This window comes from Haliotis cracherodii, unplaced genomic scaffold (genome assembly GCF_022045235.1).
Source record: "Haliotis cracherodii isolate W230 unplaced genomic scaffold, xgHalCrac1.p SCAF_14, whole genome shotgun sequence".
In the NCBI taxonomy this organism is placed as follows: Eukaryota; Metazoa; Mollusca; class Gastropoda; order Lepetellida; family Haliotidae; genus Haliotis; species Haliotis cracherodii.
The window spans coordinates 18756910-18777685 of record NW_027266269.1 but is presented as its reverse complement, the minus strand read 5'-3'; the positions used below and the strand labels follow the sequence as shown (position 1 = coordinate 18777685).

At 42.4% G+C, this 20776-nt stretch overlaps 1 protein-coding gene across 3 annotated transcripts in view; it reads right to left on the bottom strand.

The window, feature by feature from the left end:
* LOC139461054 (ralA-binding protein 1-like) overlaps positions 1–20191 on the bottom strand; it is a 28643-nt gene extending 8452 nt beyond the window's left edge. Inside the window, exons 1-10 of one of the 3 annotated variants that reach the window (XM_071242566.1) lie at positions 20139–20191; positions 17826–17952; positions 13346–13490; positions 8576–8654; positions 7008–7137; positions 5424–5546; positions 4091–4294; positions 2937–3055; positions 1591–1721; positions 526–727 (exon numbers count right to left, since the gene is read on the bottom strand). In XM_071242566.1, the coding sequence (XP_071098667.1) occupies positions 526–727; positions 1591–1721; positions 2937–3055; positions 4091–4294; positions 5424–5546; positions 7008–7137; positions 8576–8654; positions 13346–13490; positions 17826–17904 (1212 nt within the window). In that variant the 5' untranslated portion in view covers positions 17905–17952; positions 20139–20191. Of the gene's footprint in view, positions 1–525; positions 728–1590; positions 1722–2936; positions 3056–4090; positions 4295–5423; positions 5547–7007; positions 7138–8575; positions 8655–13345; positions 13491–17825; positions 17953–19693; positions 19781–20138 lie in introns of those variants that run through there. The other 2 variants (XM_071242568.1, XM_071242567.1) reach the window with 2 other exon arrangements.
* Positions 20192–20776: the final 585 nt, after the last annotated feature.

Genomic DNA, 20776 nt, shown 5'->3' with positions numbered 1-20776 from the left:
CTTGAGGTGTGTGACCATTCTCTGCATTCCACATACACACAGTATAGAACACTCAAAGGATTAATGGTTTGGGGAAACAACATGGAACGCTGGTTCTACCTTCCTCTTGAGGTGTGTGACCACTCTCTGCACCTCCCACATACACACAGTATAGAACACTCAAAGGATTAATGGTTTGGGGAAACAACATGGAACGCTGGTTCTACCTTCCTCTTGAGGTGTGTGACCATTCTCTGCATTCCACATACACACAGTATAGAACACTCAAAGGATTACTGGTTTGGGGAAACAACATGGAACGCTGGTCCTACCTTCCTCTTGAGGTGTGTGACCACTCTCTGCACCTCCCACATACACACAGTATAGAACACTCAAAGGATTACTGCTGTGGGGAACCAACATGGAACGCTGGTCCTACCTTCCTCTTGAGGTGTGTGACCACTCTCTGCACCTCCCACATACACACAGTATAGAACACTCAAAGGGTTACTGCTGTGGGGAAACAACATGGAACGCTGGTCCTACCTTCCTCTTGAGTTGTGTGACCACTCTCTGCACCTCCCACAGCTGTTCCTCCTTTTCCGAGTCAGTGACGCCAGCATTCAGCTCGCGGTGCAGCTCATTCAGCAGCGACTCCTGTTTGGCCAGCTCTTCTTCCAAGGCAGCTGGATTGTCTGGCAGCTCCAGCGACCAGCGGGACGTTGCCGGCTTCAGAGGGGGTACATATCTGTAAGAAACAAGTTAGCAGAGTTTTACATCACTTCAAGCACTTTTCCTGCCACATGACGGCGGGGGACACCCAAGTAGAGAATCTTTTATGACTATGGATAGGCTGCCCTATTGCCTCAAGTGATGAAGGTAATGCTGGTCACAGTGAGCAAGGGTGAGTGAGTTGGCAGGGTCCATGCAGAATTTCACATTAATAAACTAGAGAGTGTGTAAGGTTTTACACCATTTTAGCTATATCCCAGCGTGAGGGTCACCAGAAATGGACTTCACACATTGTACCCATGTGGGAATTGACAAGTTGCTACTGGACACATTTACAGTTAGGGTGACAGACGGAAGTGTTTGTACAGAATTTTGGTCACAAAACTCAAGGCCTTTTTAAGGTCTTTGCAAGGCTCACTCCCTAACATTGTAATGTTTTTCAAGGACCTGTCCAAGGCTCACTCCTTAAAATTCAAGGCCATGCAAACTAAACAGTTGGTTACACATAACATCATTTCACTCTTGCACCTTCTGTTCAATTACTAAATAATTGATTTGAAATTTTCAACTCCATTAACTGGAAGGGACAAAAATCTGGTTAATGACCATACAGATTTAAAAGATTTCAAAAGGTTATTTTTCAAACTATGATTTTAGGTAAGTTATTTCTTGAGATGGGGCTAGTTAAGAAAATTGAAGGCCTTTTCAACATGTTCAAGGCACAACATCCAGTTTCAAGACAGAATCCAAATTCAAGGACCTTTCAAGCACCTTTTGAGAAATTTTGTGGGCCATCTCAGCATTCGCACAAAATGTCATATTACCATGGAACCAAGATACAATCTCCTACAGTTACTGCCTGGCTGGAGGGTGACGTACCTCTTGACGATGGTGTCAGCAAACAGCTGTCCGGCGTATGTGAAGAGGATGTTGAGGACGCGGTGACTGATCTGCATGGTGGGACTCAGCACGATCGACACGTTCTGGAGCGTCATCTTGTTCTGCTTTTGCTGCAAATATCAGAGTGAGTGAGTGAGTGAATGGTTAGTGAGTGAGTGAGTGAGTGAGTGAGTGAGTGAGTGAGTGAGTGAGTGGAGTGAGTGGAGTGAGTAAGTGTGTGAGTGAGTGAGTGGAGTGAGTGAGTGTGTGTCATGTATAAGATGTGTGTAACTCACCAGCTGTGATGTGTGTCGTGTGTACAATGTGTCCGACTCACCTGCTCAATGATGTGTTTCATGTGTACATTGTGTGTGACTCACCAGCTCAATGATGTGTGTCATGGTTACAATGTGTGTGACTCACCAGCTCAATGATGTGTGTCATGGTTACAATGTGTGTGACTCACCAGCTCAATGATGTGTGTTGTGTGTACAATGTGTCCGACTTACCTGCTTAATGATGTGTGTCATGTGTACATTGTGTGTGACTCACCAGCTCAATGATGTGTGTCATGGTTACAATGTGTGTGACTCACCAGCTCAATGTGTGTCGTGTATACAATGTGTGTGACTGACCATTTCAATGATGTGTGTCATGTATACAATGTGTGTGAATCACCAGCTCAATGATGTGTGTCATGTGTACAATGTGTGTCATGTATACAATGTGTGTGAATCACCAGTTCAATGATGTGTGTCATGTGTATAATTGTGTGACTCACCAGCTCAATGATGTGTGACTCACCAGCTCAATGATGTGTGTCATGTGTACAATGTGTGACTCACCAGCTCAATGATGTGTGAATCACCAGCTCAATGATGTGTGACTCACCAGCTCAATGAAGTGTGACTCACCAGCTCAATGATGTGTGTCATGTGTACAATGTGTGTCATGTATACAATGTGTGTGAATCACCAGTTCAATGATGTGTGTCATGTGTACAATGTGTGTGACTCACCAGCTCAATGTGTGTGACTCACCAGCTCAATGATGTGTGACTCACCAGCTCAATGATGTGTGTCATGTGTACAATGTGTGTCATGTATACAATGTGTGTGAATCACCAGTTCAATGATGTGTGTCATGTGTACAATGTGTGTGACTCACCAGCTCATTGTGTGTGACTCACCAGCTCAATGATGTGTGACTCACCAGCTCAATGTGTGTGACCCACCAGTTCAATGTGTGACTCACCAGCTCAATGATGTGTGACTCACCAGCTCAATGATGTGTGACTCACCAGCTCAATGATGTGTGACTCACCAGCTAAATGATGTGTGACTCACCAGCTCAATGATGTGTGTCATGTGCACAATCATCCAGGACAGCAAGAGTCGGTTACAAATGGGCAGCTCCTCTATCAACTTCTTGAACTGCTCGATACGCCGCTTCTCATTCTTGATGGCTGCAATGTAAAAGCTGTTTTGTTAATTTGGAGAGCAGTATTTAAATTATACCACTGTGTGTCAGCTTGACGTGAGAGGAGAGAAGAAAGTGATGCAGATATTAGACATATGCCACTAATGAGCATGGGTATGCTGCTGACAAACCTAACAACTAAAGAACAAGCTTGCTCTCAGGCCCTTCCATATCAGTTTAAGAAAAGCCACACCAAACCAAAACATTCTAGTTCTCCCTATGGGTGGAAAATTAACAACAAAGTAACTTGTTATAATCACAATAGGACCCCCAAAATGTTTAAAAAGACATTGCCTGGGAACAAATTTTACCAGATACCTTTGGCCATATTGGTAAAGGATGTGTGCAAGTTCCTTGAATAAAAATGCTTTCAAAGTCTTTGAAACACCTTGTAATAAATTTTGTAGTAAGAAATGTCATGTTAACTATGTTTGACTGTTTGTTTGTTGTTTAACGCCACACTCAGCAATATTCCAGCTATATGACAGTACAAATGTTGAAGTAAAAAAATATTCTAAGTTCAAAACATGAAAAAAAAAGAAAAATCAGAAAATACACATATCAAAATTAAATTTTGCACTGCACCTCTTCTATAAGTATGGAAACTGTTCCCTAAATAATGAAAAGTATCCATGAAGTAATTTTCAAGCTATAGGTCACACAAGTGTTCAAGTAAAAATATTCTGAGTCAAAAACTGACAAAACAAGCTGTATTTTTCAGAAAACCCAAATATTGAAACCAAACTTCACCTACTGTATATGTATAAAGTGTTCACCAAGTTTGAAAAGAATCTATGTAGTAGTTTTCAAGTTAAAAGTCACCCCAAAATATGTCCTTGGAAGGACGGAGGGAAGAAATTCCTTGGTATAACTATATACACCCACCTTTTTATGATGGGGGTATAATAAGAACAAAATAACAATTGTTTCCCAATGACATGATGGCTATGGCTTGCAAAGGAAACTGACTGGTAGTTAGGAATCTCAGATCAATCACTGTAAGTGTACTATAAATACTTACTTGAAGCTTCTTCAAACTTGGGCATGCTGGCGGTAGTTAGGACGGGTTCTGGGAGGTCACGGAGGAACTGTTTGAGGAGGCTGGCCACCACGTTGGGCTCATGCTCCTGGAGGTACGCCGGCATCCCCTTGTTGTAGCAGTCCTTCAGATGCTGCACCTTCGACTTGACGCCAGAGATCCGGTAGATGCCCTCACACGACAGACCTGCACAGCAGAGTGAGTGAGTGAGTGAGTGAGTGGGTGGGTGGGTGGGTGGGTGGGTGAGTGAGTGAGTGAGTGAGTGAGTGAGTGAGTGGGTGGGTGGGTGGGTGGGTGGGTGGGTGGGTGGGTGAGTGAGTGAGTGAGTGAGTGAGTGAGTGAGGTTTAATGCCACGTTGAACAGTATTTCAGTAATATCATGGCATGTCAGCTTCATGTGGGAGGAAGGCCCTAAGTGCTGCAGGTTTTAGTTGTTTATCATTTTGGTGAAACCCACACGCATGGGAATAGTGCTGCCAAACCTAGAGTCAGTGAGTGAGTTGGTCTTTTGGGTTAAAGACTTGTAACTACCTGTAAACGGGAACACTGCAGACGATCTAGTCCCCTAAACCTCCTGGCGGAGGTTGAGAGATCAACTGTGAGGCAAGAGACAGTACAATATCCACCCCTAAGGAAAGTCTTAGTCGAAGGAGATATTATAGCTGATTACATAGTTTGTTTAGGTTTCTTAGCCGATGATGGGCCATTTCTTAAGATATAGAATGGCGATCAGTAGTCCGTTTCTGACATTTACGAGTGTAAAGTCGAAAGTGTGACTCGGAGAGGTTGATGCACTGTTATGCACAATAGTCTTTGTTTGTGCATAGGCAACGACAGTCGCAACATAAGGGCTGAGGTTTCTGACTTCTGACAAGTAGAACAACAGTGTACTGTCCAAAGTAACCTCCAAGTTTGATGCTTATTGAGACAGACTTAACAAAACTAAATATAATTGTCTTCAAATCAAACACGTCTTCAAACCAAGCAGATGAAGAAGAGAATGAGTATGCTGGGGACGTGATGTGATCAAGTCGCACAGGATTCAGGTGCTGCACAACCCTTAGTTTATGGTGGTGGCCATGGGGATAACTGGGATGTGTTTTGGTGAGGTGTTTTTTGGAAGCAGGAATCTTGTTTTAGGATCGTTTCCACACCAGGATCAAAGAAGAAGGATCAAATGCAGACTGTGAGATAGGATAAGTTTAAAAATTGAAGATTTTCCAAGTTATAGGTGAATAAATATTGCTCAAACTTCGGGGGTAAGTTATTTTGTCAAAGAATACAACACACATCCTCACAAGCACTTGTCACTCACCATGTTCCTCTATATAGTCAACACATTCCCGGAATATTGCCGGGAGTTCTATTCCATCATGTGACTTGTTCCTTTCCACGGACAGCGCCAAAGGTACGCCAAATATTGGCTTGTCATATTCACCTGAAATGATCAACATTGTCAATCAGGGATTAACCTTCCAAATCTATTTGTGACTACTCGCTAATACTTTTTGCTGGTTCAAGGCGTTAAACTGGGAGTGCCAGGCTAGCCTCTGTGACCTACTTCAGGTTAAGTTGGCAACATGTGGCACTTAATAATGCCCTACACCACAGTCAGCAATATTACAGCTATATCATGTAAGCCTGTAAATACTCAAATCTTGGCAAGAAAAAACAGTGGTTGATATTATGAGCAACATCTCACACCATCCTAGGGAAATACGGACCCACAAATCCCCCTGAGGGAAATACAGACCCACATGGATCTCCCTGAGGGAAATACTGACCTACCTGGATCTCCCCTAGGGAAATACTGACCTACATGGATATCCCCTAGGGAATACATACCTACATCGATCTCTCCTTGAGAAATACAAACCTACACGGATTTCCCCTAGTGATGAGTGATTGAGTGAGTATGGTTTTACGCCGCTTTTAGTAATATTCCAGCAATATCATTGAGGGGGACACCAGAAATGGGCTTCACATATTGTACCCATGTCGGGAATCAAACCCGGGTCTTCGGAGTGACGAGCGAACGCTTTAACCACTAGGCTACCCGACCGCCCCTCTCCCCTAGGGAAATACAGACCCACATGGATCTCTCCGAGGGAAATACTGACCTACATAGATCTCCCCGAGAGAAATACTGACCTACATGGATCTCCCCTAGAGAAATACTGACCTACATGGATCTCCCCTAGGGAAAAACTGACCTACATGGATCTTCCCTAGGGAAATATTGACCTACATGGATCTCCCCTAGGTAAATACTGACCTACATGGATCTCCCCTAGGGAAATTCAATCTACATGGATCTCCCCTAGGGAAATACTGACCTACATGGATCTCCCCTTAGGAAATACTGACCTACATAGATAACCCTAGGGAAATAAGGACCTACTTGGAACGCCCATAGGGAAATACGGATCTACATGGATTGCCCCTAGGGAAAAACGGACCTACATGGATCGCCCCTAGGGATATACAGATTTACATGGATGCCCCGAGGGAAATACGGACCTACATGGGTCTCCCCTGGGGAAATACTGACTTACAATAGATCTCCCCTAGGGAAATAAGGACCTACATAGATCTCCCCTACGGAAATACAGATCTACAAGGATCCCTCAGAGGGAGTACTGACCTACATAGATCTCCCCTAGGATATTACGGACCTACATGGATCTCCCCTAGGGAAATACAGATCTACATGGATCTCCCCTAGGGAAATACAGGTCTACATGGGTCTCCCCTAGGGAAATACAGATCTACATGGATCTCCCCTAGGGAAATACAGATCTACATGGGTCTCCCCTAGGGAAATACAGGTCTACATGGATCTCCCCTAGGGAAATACAGATCTACATGGATCTCCCCTAAGGAAAGGTACCAAACTCACTCTGGACTGCGACAGCTGGGACCTCATGGAGGGCATGTTTGGGTTTCTTTTTCTCCTTCTTGTGTTTCTTTTCTTCTTTCACTTCCTTCTTCTTTTCTTCCTTCTTTGTTTCTTTCTCCTTCTTTTCTTCCTGAAACAATGAAACAATCTCAGTTTTTATGTGCACACATGGAAACTGTTATCCTCTCAATTATTTAAGTAAAACATTTCCTCGATGTAGATGGTCTGAGATTTAAAATTAACTGTTTTGTGACCTCAAGATAGAGGCTACAGAAACAGAACCTGGTTTGCTAAGTCTACACACCCAAACATGTATTTTGGCATCATCATGTAATTAGATGTTAATTGTAGTAACACACGCAGTATTATTTGCCAAGATTACTACATAGAAAGACAGTTTACTACACTTAGGCTTGAAACTAGTGGCAAAGGTTGCAAACTGGTGTGAGTTCTTGAATTTGTAAGGCCAAAATATAAAAACTGTGTTTCCAGTTTCCAGACCAACCCTAATCTGCAACCCCAACCCTAAACCTTTTTCTCTCTTGCTGCACTATGGCATGTATCAGCATCCTGGTATAGTCTGTAGTTGTGTCATATATGTGTATCAGCATCCTGGTATTGTCTGTAGTTGTGTCATATTTGTGTATCAGCATCCTGGTATAGTCTGTAGTTGTGTCATATATGTGTATTGCCTCACTACAGACAATAGACAGTCCAGTAATATCTTCAATAACGGCCATTTGGAAGCAAGCTTTTACAGACATAAAGCAAATACAAAAAAGCAAAATTCAATGAAAAAAACCTTTAACATGTTTAAAAACCCTATGCCATTTCGAAAGTGGTCAAATGTAACAAATGCTATATTTGGGATAACACTTTCTTAGTGAAGTACAGATTCTCGTACGTTTTGGGTTGTGTGCTGGCGATTAGGTGCCCCACACTGGCAGTGTGGGTTCGAATACTGGATGGGACTCAACCCAAAAGTACGAGAATCTGTACTTTACTAACATAGTGTTATCCCAAACATAACATTTGTTACCTAAAAAACCCATACAAAATTGACATACCAACTAATTTTTAATGGGCTGGAACAGGAAACCTATATCGGCTTTTTGTAGCTCAGACTTAAAGTATTTAGAACATTATTACTTGTTGAATCAGAAATCCATAGACCTGATTGTCCCCAATAATGGAAACTAACAGGATCATTGACATGCCCGTGGTGATGCTCAATCTCATTAAAATACGTTCTTTTGCTCCTATATGATATCTCTCTGCATCAAGATGTGACGTCACATAAAAGTAAAAGATCTGATTTTAATGAGATAGACACTCAATGTGACATTGATATTTCACCAAATTGTTGGGTGGAAGCTGACCCTGGGCAGACTAAATGTAGAGTTCTGTCCCTTGTTCTTGATGTTCAGATTTGGCTGCAATTGATTCCCTCAGTCTTCTGAGAAAAGCCGAGACACTTTGCTGGGAATTGGCTACAACATACCACCCCTGGACACCTCCTTTGGATCTGCCTATGCAAAGCAATGGAATGTCACCGACAACAAATCTACCTTTTCTTTCTTGGGGAAAATGTCCTTCCTGGCTGGGAACTTGAAGCCTGGTTTACTCTTCTTCACCTTGGTTGGACTCCTGGAACACGAGACACACAATCCACTCACAGGTAGATAACATAACCAATAGGCTGTGTTTGTTTGTTTGTTTGTTTGTTTGTTTGTTGATTTACGCCAATATCATGAGGCTCCATCCATGCAATTGGGATATGATGACATGCATCAAACCAAGTCAGTGAGCCTGACCACCATCCTGTCAATCGGCAAGCATGGGATGCTGAAAGCTATTTGAACCTGGATCCTCATAGGCTGTGTATTGTGCATTATGATTTTCATAGCATGTGTGCACAGTTTCACAAGCTGAATGTTTTCCATCATAAACTGTTTGATTGCCATTTGTAGAAGTTGGTAAGTAACAGTAAAGGCAAGATGACAACTTGTTTATTGAGTAATGATGTGACGTCTGGTATAGATCCTTATGCTGTTAGTTGTCAAGGGAGAGTGCTTGACAAGGGTATAAGGACCTAACCGAAACGTTGCATCATAATACAATAAACAAGCTGTCATCCACAAAATATCTTGCCTTTACTGTTTTCATTATAATTTGGCAGTTCATGAAGTGTAACCCTTTTTTTCAGTGTTTTAAATACCCATCTGCCCAACTGTCCGAGATGGTCTATTTTACTGATGGACGGTCAGTATTGATGGACGGGAGTAAAATTACTAATTTGACAATCCACCAGTTTATTGTTACATTCTGAGAACTAACATTCAACGTTACTTTTGTTTGTTAGTCTAGAAAATTCAGGGCTGGCAACATTTTATCTGGTCTCGTAACTTTGCAAAGTTGCAAGTCTGGTTGTCTGACTGTAATTTTGGAGAATCTCATACACTGCTTTTTTGCACTCTAGCTCAAAAACTAGCTGCCCATATTGTCTCGAATTTTGAACAGACACAGTCTACAACTTTCCCCAGAAATGTGAAATCTTGTCTGTAGTTTACAAAAAGTTGGCTATAATTAACAAACAATCACTAACTCTGTCGGCAGGGCGGATGGTCAAGTAAAATAACAGTGGTCAGGTCATGGTCAGAGGATGGTTTGGTCACATTACATCATGTACATGGTCTGTGACGTCACTTGATTGTTTGGTCACATTAAATGGTCTATGATGTCGCTTGAGGTACAGCAATCGCCAAACAAGTTCTTCACAGAAGTAAATCTTTCACTATATAATATATTCAAAGGCTACGTGAAACCCTGGTACACTACCCAGACATAACCTCACAAGAGGTGTAACGGGTAGTGGGGTCGCTATACGAAACGTATCCCGATACTATGGGTGTGATACAATTCGTATCCTGACACAGTACTTTCATTTCATACATTGATATTCTTTCTCTATTCATGAGAATCACAATCCTGAATCATTTGTTTTTAAGCTTCAGAGATCAAAGATGGGATATTGTAGGGCAGAGAAATATAGACTGGAGGACACTGTGAATATAATGCTATTTATAGCCAACCGGAAAATACCAGAGAATCTGCATAAGCTGGTTGTTGAACAGTTTCTGTTATTATTCATGTGTTTTACACCAATAAAACTTATTATGTATTGTATTGTATGTATCGCTATACAGGAGATGTAATCAATCTATTGTATCATGGGCCTCATATCATGATACAATACTGTATCGCTGTATCATTCACCCACTCTTTCTACAGACAGACTACACAATCTACCCCTCCCCAGATATAACAGACAATCCACCCACAGTCAATGTACCCTTCCATCAGGCAGACTGAAAAAATGTATCAATTAATGAATCATGCTCGCTCCACTCCAAGAAAATACAATTATACAATCCATCAAATTCCATCCCCACCCCACACCACCTCACCCCCACCCCCACACACTAACTCAACAGACTTAACAATCTATCAATTACACACACACACCCCCACCCACCCCAACAGACAACACTTTCAATTCTGACCCCCAACCCCCCTACCACCCCCAGACAAGACTACAGAATCTATCCCCTGCTATATCCATACACAATCTACCCCTCCCCAGCAGACTACAGGATCCACCCCTCAACAGACACCCACTTGACATCGTCCAGAGACACCATGTCCTCCCCAGCAGACTACAGGATCCAACGCTCAACAGACTACCCACTTGACATCGTCCAGAGACACCATGTCCTCCCCAGCAGACTACAGGATTCACCCCTCAACAGACTACCTACTTGACATCGTCCAGGGACACCATGTCCTCCCCAGCAGACTACAGGATCCACCCCTCAACAGACTACCCACTTGACATCGTCCAGGGACACCATGTCCTCCCCAGCAGACTACAGGATCCACCCCTCAACAGACTACCCACTTGACATCGTCCAGAGACACCATGTCCTCCCCAGCAGACTACAGGATCCACCCCTCAACAGACTACCCACTTGACATCGTCCAGAGACACCATGTCCTCCCCAGCAGACTACAGGATCCACCCCTCAACAGACTACCCACTTGACATCGTCCAGAGACACCATGTCCTCCCCAGCAGACTACAGGATCCACCCCTCAACAGACTACCCACTTGACATCGTCCAGGGACACCATGTCCTCCCCAGCAGACTACAGGATCCACCCCTCAACAGACTACCCACTTGACATCGTCCAGGGACACCATGTCCTCCCCAGCAGACTACAGGATCCACCCCTCAACAGACTACCCACTTGACATCGTCAAGGGACACCATGTCCTCCCCAGCAGACTACAGGATCCACCCCTCAACAGACTACCTACTTGACATCGTCCATGGACACCATGTCCTCCCCAGCAGACTACAGGATACACCCCTCAACAGACTACCCACTTGACATCGTCCAGGGACACCATGTCCTCCCCAGCAGACTACAGGATCCACCCCTCAACAGACTACCCACTTGACATCGTCCAGGGACACCATGTCCTCCCCAGCAGACTACAGGATCCATCCCTCAACAGACTACCCACTTGACATCGTCCAGGGACACCATGTCCTCCCCAGCAGACTACAGGATCCACCCCTCAACAGACTACCCACTTGACATCGTCCAGAGACACCATGTCCTCCCCAGCAGACTACAGGATCCACCCCTCAACAGACTACCCACTTGACATCGTCCAGGGACACCATGTCCTCCCCAGCAGACTACAGGATCCACCCCTCAACAGACTACCCACTTGACATCGTCCAGGGACACCATGTCCTCCCCAGCAGACTACAGGATTCACCCCTCAACAGACTACCCACTTGACATCGTCCAGGGACACCATGTCCTCCCCAGCAGACTACAGGATCCACCCCTCAACAGACTACCCACTTGACATCGTCCAGGGACACCATGTCCTCCCCAGCAGACTACAGGACCCTTCCCTCAACAGACTACCCACTTGACATCGTCCAGGGACACCATGTCCTCCCCAGCAGACTACAGGATCCACCCCTCAACAAACTACCCATTGGACATCGTCCAGGGACACCATGTCCTCCCCAGCAAACTACAGGATCCACCCCTCAACAGACTACCTACTTGACATCGTCCAGGAACACCATGTCCTCCCCAGGAGACTACAGGATCCACCCCTCAACAGACTACCCACTTGACATCGTCCAGGGACACCATGTCCTCCCCAGCAGACTACAGGACCCTTCCCTCAACAGACTACCCACTTGACATCGTCAAGGGACACCATGTCCTCCCCAGCAGACTACAGGACCCTTCCCTCAACAGACTACCCACTTGACATCGTCCAGGGACACCATGTCCTCCCCAGCAGACTACAGGACCCTTCCCTCAACAGACTACCCACTTGACATCGTCCAGGGACACCATGTCCTCCCCAGCAGACTACAGGACCCTTCCCTCAACAGACTACCCACTTGACATCGTCAAGGGACACCATGTCCTCCCCAGCAGACTACAGGATCCACCCCTCAACAGACTACCCTCTTGACATTGTCCAGGGACACCATGTCCTCCCCAGCAGACTACAGGATCCAACCCTCTACAGACTACCCACTTGACATCGTCCAGGGACACCATGTCCTCCCCAGCAGACTACAGGATCAACCCCTCAACAGACTACCTACTTGACATCGTCCAGGGACACCATGTCCTCCCCAGCAGACTACAGGACCCACCCCTCAACAGACTACCTACTTGACATCGTCCAGGGACACCATGTCCTCCCCAGCAGACTACAGGATCCACCCCTCAACAGACTACCCACTTGACATCGTCCAGCGACACCATGTCCTCCCCAGCAGACTACAGGACCCACCCCTCAACAGACTACCCACTTGACATCATCCAGGGACACCATGTCCTCCCCAGCAGACTACAGGATCCACCCCTCAACAGACTACCCACTTGACATCGTCCAGGGACACCATGTCCTCCCCAGCAGACTACAGGATCCAACGCTCAACAGACTACCCACTTGACATCGTCCAGGGACACCATGTCCTCCCCAGCAGACTACAGGACCCACCCCTCAACAGACTACCCACTTGACATCATCCAGGGACACCATGTCCTCCCCAGCAGACTACAGGATCCACCCCTCAACAGACTACCCACTTGACATCGTCCAGGGACACCATGTCCTCCCCAGCAGACTAAAGGATCCACCCCTCAACAAACTACCCACTTGACATCGTCCAGGGACACCATGTCCTCCCCAGCAGACTACAGGATCCACCCCTCAACAGACTACCCACTTGACATCGTCCAGGGACACCATGTCCTCCTCGGAGTCTTCCTCCTCGAACATCATGTAGCCCTTCTCCTTCTTGTCCTTCTTGCCATCCTTCTTCTTCCCCAGGTCCTTCTTCCTGCTGGCACGGTCATGGTCCTCCTCTGGCACTACACACAACAGAGTTCAAATATCAGATTCGGATCTATACAACACTTCCGATGATAAGTATTTTCATTCCTGGTGATAAATATTTTCATTCCCTTGACAAAATTTTGAGATTTGATCATTCCTACTAAGCTAGGACACCAACAGGAATCCTTTCTCAACATAAACTAGAACTATCAGAAGAGTTGACTGATAGTTTTACCTGTGATTGAAGTTAAACTTGTTATATGAATAACATGATTAAATTCAACAAGCTTGAGCATGACTAGACAAACAGTCAAGACAATATCAGGTTGATCATTGTTGAATACAATGTTTCTAATGGGTTCAGTTTCTAGGGGATTGACTGTACTAACCAAAATGTCCCAAAGATTTGTTTCAAATTTGATAATGATATAGAGGAATATCCTATCAAGTTGCTAAAATCATGAAATGTCCAAATGTAAAATACCTATTCCATAGGGAGAAAATATTTTGCCTCAAAGAGACAAATAAAATTGAGTTGAATAAAAATTGATGGGACTGGCTAACTGGCTCCAGATAGAGAATTGGGCCTACTTATTTAATTACACGAATTAAGCAGCAGATAAATGCAAAATTCTGCACGTGTTCTGCACAAAATGTGATTTTCTGCAAGGTAAAATATTTCTGCACCGAGGAGGCATTTCTGCAAAATAACTGTGACCACAGAATCGCGGAATACAGCGAGGGCTGATAGGTTTAAGATAGCAGTTCTTAATTTTCGTACATACAGACAATGTCTCAGTCTGACACACGTCACTAAGTAAATCATTCAGACCAACCCGATAATGGACACCTAATCATGGAGCATAGTAGCCCTTTAAAACATGGAATATTATTTATGTTATTAGCTGACCTCACAAGATGGAAAGAAACTTAATACACTTGGGTTTCAGCCGAGAGAAGAATTTCGCAAACACTTTAATTGTTCATATATTATCTGAAATTTGAAATTTATAATAGAATCAGATAAAAATGATCAGGGATTTATCTAGGCCTTCTCAGAGGATGATATTTGGCCCAAATCGGAAGCAAATATTGGTAGCACTTCCCTATCGAATAAAAATGTCCCAATTCAGATTATCATACCTTTTAACTCAAATGGTTGAAGCTTTGCCCATATCATTCAGTTTGTCATCATTGCAATGAATGTAATAGCCATCTATGTGCAGTGTTCGAAATTCAGCGGGGTCTTGGGGTCTTTGAGTGAGTGAATGATGAAGTTGGGTTTAATGCTACTTTGAACAGTATTCCAGCTTAATGTGGGAGGAAAGCCCCAAGTGATGCAGGTTCCAGATGTTTACAGTTTGGTGAAACCCACTATCACGGGTAAAGTGCTGACATATCTAGAAACAAACTTGGGCAAACCTGGAATCAAACCCAGGATCAGGTTTCAGTCATGCCCAAGGGACGTAACTCTGCATAGCGAATTGCGTCATCTTAGACTTTTGGCCCACCCGTGCCCCCCTGGGGTCCTTGAGATTTGCTGCAGTAGCATATGAATTTAGGGACCCCTGAATCTTAAGATTCTAACATTAGGGTTATGACTAAGTATCATACCTCCATGTCAGAATCATGAGATCTGATTGGTTCATGTGATCTTGATAAAATATGATACACCTGCCTTGGAGGGTAATAAATTTCTCAGTGGGAGAATAAATCCTTTATACCCCGCCATGGAGAAAACTGGCTGCACATGGATTTCTTGGCGGAGAAGAAATCACTTATACCCCACTTTGCCTTCCCGAGTCAGTGATAGTCATGTGACATAGCACAAGTTAAACTCAGCTCAATCAAACATCTGTTTTCTATCAATTTTGAAGAATTTGTTTTAATTCTGTTACAATGTCATCATGGTCACATCCAAACACGTGATTTGGATAAATTGTCATAGCAGGATCATGGAGTCACATGGGGTGACATGGATGCATAAAACCCCATGTACCCTTAAAGATCCAGCCACAACATATATTGACTTGCATGTTTAATTTGAATGCTGATGTAAGAACATAAGAATATTACAAAATTCAATTTCGATATTTGTTCCCCAAAATTTGTTCACCATGGGTGCTTAGTTTAAAAACCTAGATAAATCCCAGATATCGATGAGGATGAAATGTAAGATTTACTACAACAGTCACCAACATCACCAAAATGACAGAAACTGAAACAGTAGGCACCAACACTGTATGACAAATGAGTCACAATATCCCATGCACATGCACATGAAAGGACATTACATTACTGAGAAATTGTGGATAAATCAGGAAGTCTGTTTGTTTGAATATGAAGAAATTCAATGAATTAACAATCATATAAGGGTCTCATTGAATATGACACCACTTATTTTACAGAGCCCAACTTGTGTTTCTGGTAACCATGGCACAATGTCCCTAACATACCGTCTTTATTCAGTTATAGAGTTTTCATATTCCTTAGCCATTTGAGATTCTAAGAACATAAATTTAAATACAAAATGTAACATATGAGCTCTGCAGTTAGTAGATGATGTGATTCTACTTAATGTAAGATTTTTAAAACATTTTCCCCTCCCTTCAAGATTACAAAAAAAAAATTCAAAATAAAATAAATTTATTTATTGATACAATTACCATAAATATATATAACTATTTCTGTCTTTCTTGAGGTCAGTTTACGTGTCTTTGACAACAAAAAGGGTACAAAATGTGTAAAAACAAGCCTGGAATGATCCATCTGCATTTCCACATACAAAACAGCCCCCAGACTGTTAACATGGTTGCTGAAACCTTTTTTTCATGTTTTAAAGATTCCCCAGTTTCCCAAAACATTATGAAAAGTTATTTTTTTATCCTAAAGGACTTGTTTCTTATATTGGTGAATACACACGATGCAAAGCAGACTTACTTGTTCACTATAAATAAACTGTGTAACAAGTGGTTAAACTACCAGTCAGTATGAGTGAGGATGGTTTTATGCCGCTTTTCGCAATATTCCAGCAATATCACGGAGGGGGACAACAGAAATGGGCTTCACACATTGACATTTTGTACCCATGTTGGGAATCGAACCCGGGCCTTCGGTGTGATGAGCAAACACTTTAACTACAAGGCTATCCAACCGCCACTAAAACTGACAAAATAAAAAGATAGCTTAAATAACACTGCACATATTACAACATACTCAGGTTATTCTTTGAAAAAATCAAAACAAATATATTGTCAGTATTATTAAAGTCAGATCTTAGTTGAGGACGTCCCATTACGGGTCACGTCAGAACAACCTTTCGGGAACTGAGACTGACCAATGAAATGACTAACAAGAGGTCAACATTAGCCAATCAGAAAGCAGCTTTCTTAAGTTTTGTGGCACTACAGTAGTTTCAAACATTGTGACTTCCATTCAACATTCAAGAATGTCGAATACATGTCCAAAGTTGTATGGCAGTACTTCCCACTGGCTATGAAAAGTCTCTTGATCTCTAACTGGTCAGATGAAAGGCCATTCTGACGTGACACGTAATGGGATGTCCTCAGATCTTTGTTTTGTGGTATCTTTTCTATTTTACTTATTTCCTCCCCTCCAATCAGGATCTTTTATCAAAAAGAAACAAGATCAAAATGTTCTGGCCCTATGACAGTCTTTATTTGTCCATTTAACTATTAACAGGTTTCCAAATGGCTTTTGTATTGTCATCATGATTACTACAATTTCATGATAGATTACTACAATTTCATGAAAGATTACTACAATTTCATGACAGATTACTACAATTTCATGAAAGATTACTACAATTTCATGATAGATTACTACAATTTCATGATAGATTACTACTAATTTCATGACAGATTTCTACAATTTTAAGACAGATGTGTACAATTTTATGACAGATGAGTACAATTTAATGACAGATTTCTACAATTTCATGATAGATTACTACATTTTCATGACCGATTTCTATAATTGTATGACAGATGTGTACAATTTCATGACAGATGTGTACAATTTCATGACAGATTTCTACAATTTCATGATAGATTACTACAATTTCATGACAGATTTCTACAATTCCATGATAGATTACTACAATATCATCACAGTTGTCTGATTTCAAAATATATTTAAATTCATAACAGATTTCTTTGATTTCATGATATATATCTCTGATTTTATGACATATTCCTCAGATTTCATTGTATATATCCCTGATTTAGTTGGCATCTCTGGGTAAAAAGAACAATAAACAAAACATGTGCAACAGAGGTCACCATGACATCAAACGGTAATAACACAAGTCCGCATGCACCGAGGGAGGCGACAGCAAGCCTGTGGTATACCTGACGTCTGGTCGCTAAGCGACCCTGCTTTATACAGACCAGGGAAGTTCTTTTCATTGTCGGGACTCTCAAAACTCATCTTGGTAGATGACAGCGTTGATCATCTACAGCAAAGACATGTCTGGTGCTGAAAAACACAATACAGTCAGAGTAATAAAACTGTAAATTTTACAATAAATTGTATATTTATATACTTATCCAATCTCACACTATGCATTTCTCATTTTACTTTTGATCCTAAGAGGAAACCTGCCTAAACAAAGGTTTCCAGCTTCTAAAAATGCAATCCACCCGAACACACGTAGCATCACTATGGTCACCTCCGAACCTCTGGGTAGTGCATGCTTTTCATGCCAGTCGGCCTACACACACTTAACACATGGGTTCCCCAGCCAGCTCATTCTCTTCCCTATCGCCATGCTGTGGAGACGTGTAATGATATTAGAGAATACAGGTCCCTCCACTATCGTGTCTAATTGACATTAGTAATTGAGGGAAAATAGCAACCCAACACCAAAGTTTAAGCAGTTACACTTAGGATCGAAAGAAGAATGAAAAATGCATAGTGTGAGATTGGATAAGTTTAAAAACATTCATGAATTAGTGGCTGAAATTGGCAACTGGGAAGTCTAGTGATGTATTACTTTGATTTACTCAAAATTATGGGCCCCATTGGGAATCTGGGCTAGAACAGGTCCCCCACAACTTATATGCATGTCATAAGAGCCTTGGTGACTTGGTTGCTAGCATGTCATACTTTGACAGTGTAGGGTATTGCTCACGATATTAATCACTGGTTTGTCTGGCCCAGATTTTTTCAGGGCCAGAGCCATATACATGTAGCTGGAATATTGCTGTGTGGGGCACATCAGGGACATGAGTGAGTAGGAAGTAGTAGTGAAATGATACACCAATGCATCATCTGTTAAACCCACCAGCATGAGCATGCTGCTGATTGATGATCAGAAAAAGATCTGAAACATGACCAGCAAATTCTGGATGTAACTCTTCAATAAATTAAAATCACAGCACTATGACCACCTACTACTACTACACCACCAGTGGCGTCTTCGTATCAAGTCGTCTTCCCTTTGTGAAAACACACACACAAACCATATTATCATACCTCAATGTCAGAATGATGAAATCTGATTGGTCAATGTGATCTCCATAAAATACTATGTATCCCACCTTGGAGGGAAATAAATTTCTCAACAGGGGAATAAATCTCTTATACCCCGCCAGGAGCAAGTAAGGCTGTGCGTGGATTTCTGGGAGGCAGAATAAATCCCTTATGCCCCGCTCAATAGAACAGACGTTTTCTAACAATTATAAATCTTTTTTAATTCTTTTACAATGTCATATTAAAACATACATTTATATTGCCTAGGGGCTGCACCACATCTTTAGATTTTTTTATATTATAACAGGACAAACAGAAGATTTTTACCATGCCTACACTACAAGTGTTGTGGGGGCAGCCCCAAGTCTCATAGTCATAGCCATCTTAACACCATGCAATTTAAATAAAGTGATATGAGAGGAATCTCAAATATAGCAGTTTAATAATATCATACAATAAACTAACATACATTGGGAGTATGGACGGGCGCACTTTCTTGGATTTCAATTAGCACTGCGAGGAGGATCGCCCAACCCTTAAGGATCGTAAGGGGTGTTTGATCAGAAAGGGGTGCTTTTTCGGGAATTGGATCCAAGAGCTAAGGAAAGAGTTGGGGATAACCTTCCAGAACCCTAACACAACTAGATCTAACCCTAATGTTCGAAGAGGCACACAAGATTTATGAAACGACAGTCACAGCCTGAGCCAACATTAGCGATACAGGAAGCTGCATTGTTACCCATACATCTGTCTAGTTGAGATCCAATGTTCATAGTTGGGAGTATTTCTATTGAGTGTCACGTCTCTTCAATATGCCCTGAAACGTTTACGATGCTGCCGTCACCACAGCATTGGCTGTCCCAGGCTAGCCTCTCAACATGACATCATACTAATTCTAACAACTCTGCTTCTAATATATGAGTTTCGTCCTTTTGTTATAAAATAAGTACAGCTCTTGCATTTCTTATCGATCGCTCAGTGTGTAAGTTTATGAGTCACTGGAGGTGCTGGTGACTTCATCGGACCTGCCTAGCAGACGTCACATTACGTTTTAACAGAATACACCGTGACACAGACAAAAATGCACAGAAATACACGTGCATAATGTTATTGATACAGATAATATAACTTGCATGGAGCATAACTGCAAATACATTCCCATAACAGTACAAATCGGCGAAATAATTTACCAGAATAAGTGATTTCTTCGCTTCCCGGAAATAACAATGGAATCCCCGGGTTGTACAAAAAGTACGGCCACACTTTTTCAATGAAACGAAAGTGGAATTGTTATATTGAATACACGACGGAAGGAAAAGGTTTGAGTTGTGTTTCGAATAAGAATGATTTTTGTCGCTTAGAAGCAAAACACAAGATGAAGGTCAAGTCTATTGTACAGACCATCCGTGTGACACAGTTTGACGTCTGTTTAGGATGTATCGTAATTTATTTTTTTATATAAAAAGAAAATCAGTATAAAAAAAATTCCCCAAACCTCAATGATCATAATAGAGGACGATTGCCGAAGACCAATTATCGCCAAACCCCTGTTATAGCGCGCGTGACCGCGACTCGTAAATGCATTTTCTCCTTTTCATGAGAAGAGGCATATTTTATCCCAAAATGATGAGCAAGATTGACTTTTGTAGAGAAATATTAAAACAACACCAGATGAGGCCCTTGCACAAATATAACTTTAGAAATGACACACTGGAATGTCACGTTCAACATGTGGATATGTATTTATTTATACCCCATAGGATTTATTCCGCCCCGGAACCAAGTTCGAAGGACCAAACTTGTGTAGTGTGAGTGAGTGAGTGTGATT